Source organism: Heloderma suspectum, chromosome 2, assembly GCF_057233095.1.
Source record: "Heloderma suspectum isolate Gila_16-S chromosome 2, 16-S_ref, whole genome shotgun sequence".
NCBI classification, from domain to species: domain Eukaryota; kingdom Metazoa; phylum Chordata; class Lepidosauria; order Squamata; family Helodermatidae; genus Heloderma; species Heloderma suspectum.
Genome location: NC_139459.1, coordinates 212,096,778 through 212,111,235, shown reverse-complemented (window position 1 = coordinate 212,111,235; position 14,458 = coordinate 212,096,778). Strand labels below are relative to the sequence as shown.

Genomic DNA, 14,458 nt, shown 5'->3' with positions numbered 1-14,458 from the left:
CAGGGCGGGAGAGAGAGAAACGAAGCTGTGACTCAATCAGAAAGCAGGAGATCTTTGAGAAGGCGGTGCTAAACTTGCTGGGCCAATAAGGGCTGCTCCGCGGGAGGCGCTTGCCTGGTCATGGCCGCGTCCGCCAGGGAGCCTCGCGAGGGTTGCTCTCTACGGCCATGTCCGGCCGAGGAGTCTGGGGGCGCGTTCGGGAGAGATTAGAGCGCTTCCCTGCGTCGCTGGCGAGTTGTGGGGAACAGGTACGAGGACCGGAAGGGGGCAGGTTCCCCCACGTCGCCATGGCAACAGGATAACGCGCGGCTTTTATATAGCGCTTTCGGAGCCATCCGCGTATAATATCGTAGTAATCCTTGTAACAGCCCTGTAAGGTAGGGCAGTCTTCGCACCGTAAGTGGGGCCCCGAACACACAGTGTCGCGGGGGGGGGGGGGCTTCAAAAACTCCCTTTCTCGGGCAGGGAGGATGCCCGGAGTGGGACATTCTTCCCGATCGAGGAGGGAGAGCTTTGAACGCGGGGATCGGGCCGTCGAACAGCCCACCCGTTCCACGTCTTCGAGCGCTCCTTGGCGCCCCCTCGTTCAGGATCCTATGGGTTGTATCCAGTGTTAGTCCTACTTAAAAGTCGACCCATTGAAATGAATGGGGCTTCAATTAGACTGATGTTGGAAAGGACCCCGCATCTCCCTTGAGTGTTGCACACACTCCCCCCCCCCCCAATTCCTTTCCCGCAGTGGGGCCACCCTGCGATTTAAGCCGCTGGGATACAGCGGTTGGTGATCAGTGTAGATTTTCCTGCAAGGACTTTGGAGAGAATGGCATGGTAACTGGTGCTCCTTTGGGTAATACTAGCAAAGGCCTAAAACCTACAAACTACTAAGAGCCTAAGCCCATCCCCTTCAATGCTGAGAAATCAGGGAGGTTGAACACATACCCACAGCCAAGTAGTACACTATTATCTGCATCTGATTGGGGCTGATCTTTGCAGGCTTCAGTCTATGGCAAGTGCATTGCCTCAAATACAACAGGTCATGGGGACCTGAGAAAGGATGTGTGCGCCAAGGAATTTGAGATGCTGATGGACTGCTTCACAAAGGCTGTGAGTCGCTTGCATTTTTTTTTTTAACTTTAGAGTGAAGTCATTGTCTTCACTTTGTTCCTGTTAGGGTGTAATCTACCGTAGAACAGACAGCCTAATATATTTGTATGTGTATACACGTACATGCTGTCACTATCACCTTTTTTTGCACCTGGAGGTTTGATTAAGAAACATAAGCTCCAGTCAGCAGCATATAAAGTTTTCTTAAGCTACAATTCTTACCATAAAAAAAGTGTTGAAATATCTGCAAATATGAGAACATAAAAAGTTTGCACTGGTCGTAAACTGATCTGTGGAACCCACATCAATGTGAAGTAGTTAATAGCATCAACAGCTATTATTTGCTTTTGTTCCACCAAACAGGATATTGGGCTAGATGTACTTTTGGTCTTTTCCCGTAAGTAGCTTTGATAATTTGTAGACTTGCTTCCACCTTTGTTGCAGAAGAGGAATTCTGTGGCACTTGTTTAGCATTTGCACTATCCCACAGCATTTGTGATTATAAGAAATACAACAACACAATTTATATTTAAAAACCAGGTACGTTTAGTAAATCCCAAGCTATATTGACACATTTGATACAACACCAAGTGTATTTTCCACTAACTACACTCTGCGGTAGAAATGTACATGGCCCCACGTATCAGTACATAGTCTTCAATGTACTTCCAGCTGTCTGTGATAACTGCCTGCTGTCATAAGCACATTATACTTGCAAGGGGGTGGGGGTTGACCAAAGAAGCTGCTAAAAAGGAGTCTGTGATGTTTTGGGCAAACTCCTTGCACGGGAATTATAGGAATCCTGCCTTAAATTGGAGTTTAGCATATTGGAGTTTCACAGCAGCTAGATATTACAGGAGGAATTGTTGTTCTGCTACTCTTTTTGAGATCACCTGGTTTTCTGGTGCATCATATATACATCTAAATAAATATAGATACTTACGTAGTCCTTAGTGATATGAATCCTAATAGTAGTGACTCATTAGAATTGATCTTCCTTTATAGGCAAAGAGGAATGTAAAGTAAAGCCTTGAAGTGGACATTGACTGCAAACCTGGATTTATAGTTGTTTTCGGCACAGAAGTATAAAGTGCTTCATCTATCATATCAAGGCAAGAGATACAAAAAACAAATGGCTCACAATGCATACAGAGCTATAGGTTTTCAAATAATGCATGTAAACAAGCGCTGTCTGGAAAACTAATTTTTCTAAGTCTCAATACATGTGGATTTTGACTTAAATATGGAGTAAACACATCTACCGATACAATTTACAAGGGGGCAGAGACTGAAGTACTATGTCAAGGACTAGAAGTACAAGGCTAGAAAGTACAGGAAGACCATTTAATCTAGTATTTTACACTAAGGGAGAATTCCCATTATATTCAATCTGATAATAAAATTGCTCCAAGTAAAAAGGCATGAGCAAGGTGCACTGTACCAGAGGTTCCTGCCTGGTGAAGTATGTAAACAAGCAGCCTCCTCCCTTTCTTCTCAGGGTGTTTGTGGCATAGTTAAATTAGCTTTTACCATCAATTTTGCCCTGAGGATTTACTCATTTCCTTCCTACTTATGGGAACAAAATACAAAGTAGGGCACTACAGTTGCAGCCTTTCTTAAGGTAGTTAATGTTAATTCCAGTTCCTGAAGATTTAGGACAAAGAAAAAGGAAGGCCCAGGGTGTGAGGCCTCCCTAATAGCCCTGTTTAATTTATGTAAAAATATTAATTCAGTTGTGGCATGTAAAAAAAAACCCACCAACCGCAAACCCTGTTGTATTGAGGAATCTAACTGAATGTCTGATTTCCCTTCTGAACATGGATTTCCCTATTGAAGCTTTGGAGGGAAAAAAATCTAATCAGTGAAACTGCCTAAAGAGAAATATATTTTATAGGCCAAGGTTAAAGAACAGCATGGGAATCTGCCCGATAGAACTGAAAGACTGGGGCAGTGCTATGGCTCCTGCTGACCTAAGAAAGCCAGTGTTTCATCGTAAGGCCAGAGTTGCCAAGGTTCTTGGGAATTGTAGGATATTCCAGATTTGAGCAATCTACTATCTCTTGCTGATACTTCTTCTGAGTGGGACTTGTCTCACAGAATGCTAGATGTTTTCATGTGGATGGATTGGATGTCATTAAAAGTAGTAAAAAATGCCGTTATTGTCATATGTCTGTAAATATCTTCTACAACTGTCCTAGTCTATTATAACTAATTGTGCCTCACAAATTGATTTACTTATAGTATATGTGAGGTGTCAGCTGTAGATCCAGCTAGGACCATGTAATTTTCACCAGGGTACTTAAGATTATAGCTGAACAGACAACTAAACTCTAATGCACCGGATTTGTCCTCAACACTCAGATTTGCTGGCTCTATGGGTGGCATCTGAGATCAAAAGAGGATGTAGAAACTAGAAAGCAGGTCATGATTGACAAGGTGTATACTGCCTGCAAGGCTGCAGTTCAGCATCATTACATTCTTTGTAGTGTGAACAAACTATTTCCAACAAGAAAAAGACTCCAGGTAAAAATGCTTGAATTTACTTTATTGGTTTTTGCAGCTTGGCCATACCCCCAGCCGCTTGTCACTGTACAACCTTGCAAATTGGAACTTGTGCTGTGGCACCAAGGGAAGAATTCCAGCTGAAGTCCACTGCCTCCTTCCCTCTGTCCCCCTCTCCATAGTGGCTTGGAGATGGCTTGTTTAAAATCCAGTTGCTCCGTGCAGGAATGTGAGAAGTATCTTTGGTCACAGAGCAGGCGCAGCGCATAGTCACATCACCCTTGGTCGAAAAAAGCCTGACAGGACATTCAAGCTAACACCCTTTATATTAAAGCAACCACCCTGCTATTTACAAAAACACACTCCATAAAGAAATCATATGTACATATGGGATTGAAGTGATAGCAATCCCAGCTGTGGGTTAATTGTGCTTTGAGCAACACCACTCAATGGCTGCATTTGAACATCATACTAAACCACAACCTTTCCCAGCCTAGGGTCCCCAGATGTTAGATTACAATCCTCACCAGCCCCAGCCAAAGATCGGGAGTGATGGGAACTGTAGTCCAACAACTAAGTTGGGAAAGACTGCACTAAACCATCATTCCCTGTGATGAAAACAAGTCGCAGTGAGCCTTGGGCTCAGACAGTCTTCTCTCATGCAGCCACAAGAGGAGCTCAGAAAGTTTTGCTTCTATTTTTACTTCAGCACAGCTTGTCAAATTAACTGTACCAACAAACTGTTGGTTACTGTTAAATATGGTTTGTTTCATAGAAACCATAGCTAACAGTAACCTATAGGTTGGCATTCAAACATGACAAGCTGTGCTTCTGCAGACAAGGAAGCAAAAGCTTCCGAACTCCTCGCAGCTGTGTTGGAGGAGGGTGGGGGAAGTGTGTGACCCCAAGGCTCTCTGCAGCCCATTCTCATCAAGCTACGGTTTAGCATGAAGGCCAGACTGGGCCATTGGGACCCCTGAAGATTAAGGCTATAATGAAAATCATGACAAGGCAAACTGCCCCTCAAAGTAGGCAAGTGGAACCAGCCACATTTCTCTGTCTCCTTTTATGGAGATGCATCAAACACATTTCACAGGCAAGATACGGCAGAGATGGGCCCCAGCTCCATTCCATTTGTCAGGACATGCCATTGCCAATGTCAGTGCTAGCGTTCCTGCCTGCTGAACCCATGACCGTTCTAGAAAAACAGACTGATACAAGATAAAGAGGCCAGTTTACAGACCTGAGGATTTTTGCCTGTTTATAGTGTAATGTTTTCACAGTGCCAAATTCCATTATTTCTGCAGCCTGAAGAATCTCAGATTAGATGGACAGATACCTTTGGATGGTAGGTGCGTTCAAGAGTCCAAAGCTTCTCAGTTTTGCTGTATCATTTGTTGACAGCAAAAGCTGTGATCCCCACCAGGAAGCCTAAAACAAATGAGCTCTGCTCAAGTGTGTGAGCTGCGAGTCAAGGATCAGCACCACCACATTTCGCACACCCCTCAAGAACTGGGAGGTAGTGGGGGAAGCATTCAACAACAACAATGCATGCCCTTGCCAAATGGAGGAAAGAGGTAGATGCAAGCTGACCCACTTTAATAATGCCTCCTGGAAATCCCTGCATTTCACTTTCTAACATCACATCCTCTTATAGCAAGTGACTTGCAGAGTTTTCATGCACAGTATGGTTCCATAATGCACTTGGGATAGGAATGTTCTAAAAGCATCAGCCTAAGCTTTGATGGCCAGGAGAGAGGAAGAAGGGATGGGTGACCTCTTTATTATTGCTAATATGGACCCCTGGCCGAAGACCAGAACAGCAACTTATAAGCCTGTTTAAGGATGCACCCAATACTAACTAGCTCAACATTCCTAAGTATTTCTCCCTGGAATGGTGTGTCTTCTCATTGCAGACACTTACAGAACTTCTTTTACCTTCTTGGTACTGTTTCCAAAGGCAGATCGACCCATTCCCCAAAGGGTAGACAAGGTAGAAATGAAGAATCCAAAATTAATTTAAGGAATGCAAACACACACAAAGGGGGCAGCTTCTAACAAAGTAAGATGACAAGCCTGAAAATGGGCTCTAATTCCAAACACAGAAATTAAAGCAAAGAGATAAAGGCCACTGAGCAAGAATAAAATACAAATGTCTCTTTGGGAAGGTGGCAAGCACAAAGCACTCTCCAAAATCCAAAGGGTGAATGAACCTGGGTTTTGTGGGTTAGCCACCAGCACAATGAAGAGAGACAGGGTGTTACAGATTTGAAGTATGCAACTGGCTGGCAGCAATGGGATTTCCTCTTCCCTCTGGAGCATAGGCAGGTAACATTTGCCCAGTCAGCAGCACCCAGCGGATTTAGACTACCAGCAGTTATATACCCAACTGCAGTTTGCTCTGTAACAGACATTCCCAAATGGCTGGCAGCCTCCTACATCTGTTCTCAGTCATGCAAAGGCTTGCTTGCTCACACCTCTTCCTCTGCTGCTTGTATCTGTTTAATCTGTCGACTATGAAGCGCTTGCTGGGCACCTTCTGCTGCCTGATTTAGCCGAGTCTCCAGTGCGCTACGGAGGTCATTGACTTTCACATCTGGGAGGGGGTTCAGTCCAATGATCACGCCCCCCACCTCCCCCTCTTCTTCCTCCAGGTCCCGCCTCCTGCGGCGTAGATCCAGGTCAGCTTGTAGCTTGAGATCTCTGTTGGGTTTACCATTGTCATGGTCCCTGGGGGCAGCCTTAACATGCTCTGGTGACCCAAGCAATTTCTCTGGTTCTTTTGGCTCTCTCTCTGGATCATGCCCTGGCTCGTTGGCATGATTTGCTTGTGGACTATGGGCTGCAGCTGCCATCCGCTCCCTGCTGGTGGCCCCCTGGACCTGTAGTCTCTCAACTTGATCCAAAGGTAAGGTCTGTTTCTCCCCAGCTTTGCCAGCCTTTGCAGCTTCTGGGACTTCCACCTTCTCTTGATCATTCTCAGCAACCTTTGGTTTATGTGCAAAATCCACTTGCTGTTCTTGATCATGGGGCTCCTCTTTTCTAGCCTCCTTGGCAAGCTCCTCCCTCTCAGAGACTCTCTGAGGAATACTCCCAGCAACCCCATGGACCTTAGCTGCCTCAGGCATCTCTCTTTGGCCTTTAGCTCTTTCTGCAACCTCATTCATTTTCTGAGCATTCTTGCTCTTTTCCTGGGCGTTTCGTATCACTTGAGCATCCGGGCCTTCTTTTAACCCCTCAGCTTTTGCTGACTTTTCCTGGTAGTGTCCATCAGCCCTTGCTATCTGTGAATCACTTCTGACTGGCTCCATTAACTCCCCTGCTTGGTTTTTCCCAGCTTGATGATGTGCCACTTTCTCCCCATCATTTGCATGAGCTGCAGGGTTTTTAGGCGGGGCTCCAATTAATTTGCTGTGCATATGCTCCAGCTCTCCTGGACCTGCGGCCTGCTGTCTTCTCTGCCCACCAGAGTCTAGGGCCTGGTTGTCAAGCATGTGCAGGGGATGATTCAGTCTATCATTAGGTATGTTCTTTGCAGCACCTTCAAATTTATTTTCAGGGTCTTCCTCTCTTTCCTTACTCTTGGGGAAAGGTAGGCCAGGTTCTTGGAGAATTTCTGTTGCAGAGAGAAGCAAAGAGCTCTTCTTTATTGTTTACTCTAGCAAAGGGGAACTCTCTCTACCAGCAACTGAGGAGTGCATACAAAAGGCCTCTTAGAGGGTCACACCACTTCCCACCTTCTACTTAACACCACCCACAGCCCCCCAAGTCTGACAATCATGGTTACCAAATTAATTTTGTAAACCATGAACAAGGCAGAAATGTAGTAAGCAGAGACTCCTGTTTTAGGCTTCCTGCAGTTTTGAACAACTGCTGAGTCGTGTGGATGGCTCCCTCCACTTAATCTATGCCCCTATGGTTTCTAATTACACGTGAGCAAGAATTTTCACACCATGAAACAGCCTGCTGTCCTGGCTTCCAGAATGAAGATGGCTTTGTACACTGCTAGATGCGAGGAGAATACTGGAGAAGGGGCATTACCGGGGCAGTCTGCACTGAAGCTGAAGAAGTAGGCTCAGTAATGGCTCCAGACTTCCCTTCCCATAGTGCCTACTTAAGCCCTGTCTCTTATTTTTACCTTGCTTTAGCTTCTCCTCGCCTCCGTCCTCTTGCCTCTGCAGGTGGATCTCCTTGTGCTGCTCCTCAATCACTGCCAGCAACTTTGCCTGCTGATCTAAGAGCTGCTTCTGCTGAACCTGCTGTTCCTTAATCACTTGCAACAGGACTGCATGGTCTAGTAGCTTCTTCTTCCCAGCTTCTAGGGAGAGAGAGGGGGGGGGGAGGGAAATGGGGCTCGAATGAATGCACCTAAATGGTCTATTGTGCATCTTCATACAGGAAGTCAGGAGCAGTGGTGTGCATGCTGTGGTCTCCACAACACTTGCATGTTCTACACTTCTCTAATCTTGAGGCAATAAGTCAGTGCGGTACCTATTCTTTACCTTCAGCCAAAAGGAACCCAATTCCCCCAGCACCCTCTGGAAAGACCTTGCTGGAAAGAATTATTCTGGCTTTGTTTGTCTTCCAGTGTCTTCTTTGTACCTTGAACAGCAGCCACGCACAATGCATTTTAAGTAGGAAAGGACAGCTCTTTCCAAAGGAAAGCCAAGTTATGATCGAAGCAATCAACAGACCCTGGCAGAATGTAGCTAAAGCAGGCAGAGAATCAGAGAATGAATGAAAGGACACAGACTTGCACGCCTACTCTGGCTGTCCTGGGGGAGTTTCAGACCTACGGAGATTAAGACATTTCGGGGCTGTGAAGGAACTGATAGAATCTCAAGAGATTCCAGGATGAGAGGCCTAGTTACAAGCAAGCCATCGATAATGCAAAGACTAGAGTGTTTGCAATAAGTTCATACAGAAACACGTAATGCATTTTAGTAACACTGTCACATACACTGTAATTGTTACCCACAAATTCAGAACCTGGAGATTTAGGGTTAAGTTGCAATTTCTTTCAGTCCATACCTGCAACTAGCTTTTTAATCTGGTCTGTTTTCAGTCCCATTGTGAAGCAGAAGGGAGAAGGACATTATGAAATAATGTTGGGGCGGGGGTTACACAAAAAACAAAATAAGTAATCAAACAGGTACTAAAAGGAACTCTTCAACAGACAAGAAGAGATGGTTGATCATGTGTACCTGATACATTGGAGGGGGCGGGGAGAGACTGCGAAGTGGGTCACATAAGAATTCAGGCTGCCTCCTCCCCTTAGAACATAACCAGACACGTAACTCCCAGGTAGGTGGACTGTTTTCTCATAGCCCAGTCTTTGCTGTTAGAATCCTGTCTGCTTATTGGCCACCTGCTAGCTCTTCCCTCCCTTCCCCACTACAAAGGCTAACCCAATAGCTGCTTCTTGGGCTTAAGGAAGTCAACCAACATCCCTGCTCACTGGAGCTGACTATGTCAGCAGGACTTACTGCTTGGCTGTAGTCCAAAGAAAGAGTGTCAGCAATCTGAGTCAGCTCAGGCATCCCTCCTGCTTACCAGAGTTTGAACTGCTTGCAGTGATGGACCTCTGGCTTGCATATATGAGCAGCCAGACTGCCATTCCCACCTGGTTAAAGGCTTGACATCACTTGCCTAACTGGATGTTCCTATGCTTCTCCAGTTCATTAATATTTCTTATTTAAATGTTGTCTTGTGGGAGGAGGAGATCAGTTTGAACTGAGGACCAAACTTGACTGCCCCATTCTCGTATAAATGTGTGCGCACGCTTTTGTGGACAGACCACCCTGGCTGTGGTTCTGCACTGGTAGCTTGCAAGGCACTGACTTTACTGCTTGCTCTGTACTGCCTCAGTCGGTTTATTAGTGAATTACTAACATCAAAAGTGTGGTGTCTCAAGCCCCTTTCAATGTCATACTGACTGACCTCCTCATGTCCAGAAGATGTCCTTCCTGTCCCTTGACATATGACAGCTGGTTGCAATAACTCCGTGGTAAGATGCACCCTGCATATGGCCAGAGGTTATAACGTCACATTTCTAGGACGGAGCCATAGCTTTGAAAATGGATTCTCATGCTAAGCTCTCTGGTGGTGGATTTATTATCATACTATTATTTACTTTAATCTTGCCCTTCCTCAGCTTAGGGCAGTGTACAATTTGACCCTTGCAGCAGCCCTGTGAGGCACGTTAGCCTGAGAGAGAAAATACTGGGCTAGGTAAAGTTTTCATGGCTGAGTAAGGATTTGAATCTGGGACTCCCCAGTCTAACTTCAGCTCCCTAGCTTAGTAAACCCTTTTCTTTGTCTATGCAGCTGAAATAATCAGGTCTGTCAATTCTAAAAGAAAAAAAAAGTGGTTTGGTTTTTGAGAGGCTGAATGAGATGGAATGGGTGGAGAACATGGATGCAATCCGTGTTCCAGCTTTTCCAAAAGCATTGATGTATTTGGTATTTTAGTTTTGGAGAATGGGTTATGTGTTCCCTTAAAAACACACAAATTTATGAATGGGTCTCACGTGGTATGGGGTTCAAATTTGTCTGGAAATCATGTCTATGCCCTGTCACATGGAAGTTACCCCTCTATCCATGGGCATGTAAAGAACAGTTGATGTTTCTCAATAGGGCAATCTGCACATGTTTAAAGGCACTCACTTCGTAAGGGCTGTACCAGTCCTAGTATGGGGAAGGAAGTGGTCTTAAATAGCATGGCCCCATCATCTCAAAAAGTCATTGGGTTTGCCTAGGAATCTTTCTTATTTAGACTTATCTGTTATGGATGATACTTCTAAATTCTTATGTAGTGTGATCACTGTTGTCATGTAGGAATTCACTGAGCATACATCTTAGTACTGTAATTCCCTACAACTTTTACCAGGCTTTTTGCTTACCTCCCCCCCCCCTCGCTTTTTGTCTTTGTTAAGGAGCCATCTGCCAGTCTCCTTTTTCTATGTGGAGTTCACACCAACCATATGGCCCCTTTGATCACCTTATTCCCCCCCCTACACACACACGGTAATTTACCCCAAGACTCTTGTAACCTGCTAGTGGAAGTGCTCGTTACTAGTTATGCTTGGCTTTAAAGGGAATATCACCTTTTTCTAGAACATGAATGCTCCATAGAATACCATTGGTATTAACTTAGTTCAGAACTGTCCCAGTTTCCACATCGCAGCTCTATGATGTCTCCTGGTTTTGAAAGCAACCCTACTTCTGTGCAACCAGTTGGGAACTGGGAACCTAGAGACCTCTTGCTAGCAACGTATGGAAATGTTAAACAGTATGTGCTCTTGGGAGGATTAAATGTAAGTGTAATTGCCAATAAGTGTGTGGGTTACACAGAAATGGTACCAAAGGATACCCAGGCGGTTTTGGCATTCACTGTAAGTGGAGACGGTCTAGGGAAGTCAGAAGATTTGAATGGATGTAGGGGCAAAATCCTTTCCATGTGTGCAGAAAGGTCTTCTGCACAGGCTTCCATACATAAGAGGGCTGGCAGAGAGTCAATCTATTTCTAGGAAGCCCATCTCTGTGGTATCAGGTCTCCATAGTACCATCATAGAGCATGAACCTGAGGACGTCTAGCAAGGACCTGGTCTGAGGTTACATTGCATCGGACTGACAGAGTCTGCGGAAGCGTGTTGTGACTGAGAAAGAAAGAACGGACTCCTGTAGCCCCACAGCGATCCTGGCATCACCGACCTTTAACGCACTACAACAGAAAGGGAAGGGGGAGAGGAGGAGAGAGTCTGCCATGTCTTTGAATTCCCTTCGACTGTAGAGAAACAGACAAACAAAAAACATGTGCAAGGGACTCAGTGCAAAGAAAATACCACTCTTTTAAGCCGTGACAGGACTTTCATGCGGGGGCTGCCTACTTTGAACAACTGTGGGGACTTCTTTGCAGGGACACTGGAGAGCTCCCTTCCAGAGCAGTCTTGATCAGAGCCGTGTGCTCAGCCTCGATGGGGCCTGCCTGTTTTCTCCTAGAAGTGCGATCACTTTCACAGCTGGCTTAGAGCAGTGATGGGATTGCGGTGCCCAGGTGGCTGCAGCCTCAGATTACACGCTCCAAGATTACACCAAGGCAAGATGACCTGGCCTTGCAAGCCTAGCCTTGATTCGGTTGTTCCCTCTTTCGCAGAAGTACGGCCTCCTGGCCTGTGCACATACACCAAAGGCTGACAAGGAGACAGATATGAATCCGGGTGTGTGCACCTGCTGTGCAGAGCAAGGACAACACTTACCCTCCAGCTTGCTGTCTGCATTCTCTGCATTACGAATCTCTCTCTGCTCAGCTTCGGCAGGTTCTGGCCTCTCTGGAGAAAGCGGCTCCTTTTTTTCGCCTGCAAACAAGGAATGGACAAGGTGCATCCAGATGGAGCAAGAAAAGCGGCAGATGTTCTCTGCCAAAGGCTGCCTTTCCTCCTCCTCTCTGCCCTCTCACACACACACCCCACCACTCTGTATGCAGTTTCTATTCAACTTGACGACTGCAGAAAAAGTCATAAAAATATTTAACAGCATTAGAGCCTACTGGCAACAAACCAGTGCTAACTGCCTGAGCCCATTAAAATGCAAACCCTAACCCTACAGAGCTTAGCACATGATGCTTAGCAGATGAGCAAACAAGCGTGCAATAGATATCCCAGGGTCTGCCATTGCCAGTTGATTCAACTCCCTTATCCCACCCGCCAGCGATGACGGAAAGGGCTGCATTGTTGTACACCAGTTGTAAGAAAACGTGCAGTGTAGGCAAGGATGAGCAAGGGCCTGAAAATTCTTCACTGAAAGATTCTAAATTTCCTTGTGTAAAAACTCACTTTTTAAAAACCATGCAAGGAAAGCTCTGCATATTTATTTCATAGGAGACATAGAAAGTATGTCTTACTGTAGGAAGTGGATCTTTTTCATTCATTCTTTTTCATGGCAAGGGCTAAAATGGGGGTGGGCAGGGGAAATGTCAGCTCAAGATAGGTATGGGGGATGAACAGGTAGAAGCCATGCAGCAAGCAGTAGCTGGGGACAGGGCTGGCTGTTGGGGAAGGCAGAGCAAGTGAATTCTTTGACACTCTCAGCCTCAAGCTCCAAGCCAAGTCCTCAGATGCCGAGTCTTCAGCTTGGGTGTGGCTCACGCATCCCCGTAGCCAGTGTGCATTCTTCAAAAACGTGGTGACACAAGCCAAATGTTTCAATGGTTTATAGTTAAGCACAGTCATGGAAGCTCTCAAGGACCCAAATAATAAACTGGATTCTCCAGGAAGAGAATGAACAAGCAGGGGATGGTACCTACCTGTCTCCTTCTCCATAGATGTCACCCTTCCCTTTAACTGTTCACCTAACTGCAGATTGACACCATTCTTCCCACCCGCAGCCTGGTCTCTCCTCTCGCCCTGCTTGTCCAGCTGAAGGTCTTTGTAAGGGGGCCGTTCTTCCTCATGCGCAACCCCCTCTTGCAGTGTCTTTGGGTCTTTTACGGGATGGTCCTCCAACTTTTCCTGGCCACCATCTTCCTTTGCTTGTTTGGGGACAGGTTTAGGTTGTGCCAGTTCCCCTGCAAACACAGGATTCCCCTCCACCAGGACTTCCTTGTTGGCTGTTTGCTTCTCATCAGGCTCCTCCTGGTCCTGCCCCTCATCCACCACTACCTCATCATGTGGTACTGGTGGTTCATGGCGGTGGGCTTCTCCTACAGGCTGTGCAATGCCTAGAGAGACAGAAGGAAGATTGTCAACCAGGAAAAGCAGAGAAAGCCCTACGAGGCAAGGTTCTATTCATGCCCATTCATAACGTGGGCCCTGCAAACACAGCTACCTGGCTACAGACCAAATGAAACTAGAATCAGGAACGACAGGAAGAGATGCAGAATTGGCTCATTCTTGTCTGACAGACCATCAGTGTTGGGCCTGCTGCTTCTCCACCATCAACACTTTCAGTCTCGCTTACTCCTATACTACCTTGGTCAGGCCGGTCTAGTTGCACCTCCTCCTGTGCTTTCTCCTTCTCATCTCTCTGAGGCACATCCATGGGAACCTTGATCTGCGGCTGTTCCACCTCTTCTTTCCCATTCGGCAAGATGGGTTTGTTGCGGTTATCGGCTACTTCTTTAATTGCTGGATTCTGGTCTGAAAAGCATGGAGGCAGTTAAGCAAACAGACAGATCCTTGCACTGTCCAGTTGGCATAAGGCCAAATTATGCATAACACCTGCGATGGTTGTTTTATTTATTTATTTATTTCATTTCTATACCGCCCAATAGCCGAAGCTCTCTGGGCAGTTCACAAAAACTAAAACCAAACAATACACAATAGTTTTCTGTCTTCCGTTGAAATGCGGCTGTGAGGGGAGGGCGAGTTTGACTGGAGCAGCAGTGCTTGGGAAGAGGTTGTTTAACCCCCTTCCCTGGTACCGTTTTCCTGATCTAAATCCCACCGTACCGCTGTATGCCCTGCTGGGGTGGGAGTGTGGGGTGGAAACACAGATCAAACAGGAACCTCAGGGGGCTCTTTAGATCAGGAAATTGGCATGAAGACCTGCTCCCCCAGTGCCTCTCCAATCAAATTAACAGACACCCCCCCCCTCCAGCTGCATTTCATTACATGTTGGGAGATCCAGGCATAGATCTGCACAGTTTGGCCCTCCGTGCTGCATCTACTTGGCACGAATGAAATGCCACTGCCTAGGGCATGTGGCCACTAGATGGCAGCATTGCTCTTGCTCATTTGCATTCCATGCATGACAAGCAGTGGGTCAGGCACAGGAAAGAAGCCAGGCTTGGCCAAGGGAACTCACCTGTTGGGGTTAGCAACCAGGAGGAAACATACCCTGGGGGTTGGCTTAC

At 46.3% G+C, this 14,458-nt stretch overlaps 2 protein-coding genes across 8 annotated transcripts in view; one reads left to right on the top strand and one right to left on the bottom strand.

Moving 5' to 3' along the window:
* The first annotated feature begins 112 nt into the window (after positions 1-112).
* The window catches only part of NDUFAF8 (NADH:ubiquinone oxidoreductase complex assembly factor 8), a 29,383-nt gene continuing 15,037 nt past the window's right edge, over positions 113-14,458 (top strand). Inside the window, exons 1-3 of one of the 2 annotated variants that reach the window (XR_014788226.1) lie at positions 113-248; positions 994-1,104; positions 2,110-2,216. Coding sequence is in view for 1 of the 2 variants with exons in the window: in XM_084837656.1 (XP_084693782.1) it covers positions 168-248; positions 994-1,104; positions 2,110-2,130 (213 nt within the window). In the remaining variant the exon portion in view is untranslated. Of the gene's footprint in view, positions 249-993; positions 1,105-2,109; positions 3,630-14,458 lie in introns of those variants that run through there. The other variant, XM_084837656.1, reaches the window with a different exon arrangement.
* Positions 3,631-14,458, bottom strand: part of SLC38A10 (solute carrier family 38 member 10) — an 82,822-nt gene continuing 71,994 nt past the window's right edge. For all 6 annotated transcript variants that reach the window (XM_084837649.1, XM_084837652.1, XM_084837650.1 and 3 more), the window contains 5 exons: positions 13,575-13,742; positions 12,911-13,324; positions 11,865-11,963; positions 7,745-7,924; positions 3,631-7,222 (listed from right to left, as the gene is read on the bottom strand). In XM_084837649.1, coding sequence (XP_084693775.1) covers positions 6,078-7,222; positions 7,745-7,924; positions 11,865-11,963; positions 12,911-13,324; positions 13,575-13,742 — 2,006 coding nt within the window. In that variant the 3' untranslated portion in view covers positions 3,631-6,077. The remainder of the gene's footprint in view (positions 7,223-7,744; positions 7,925-11,864; positions 11,964-12,910; positions 13,325-13,574; positions 13,743-14,458) is intronic.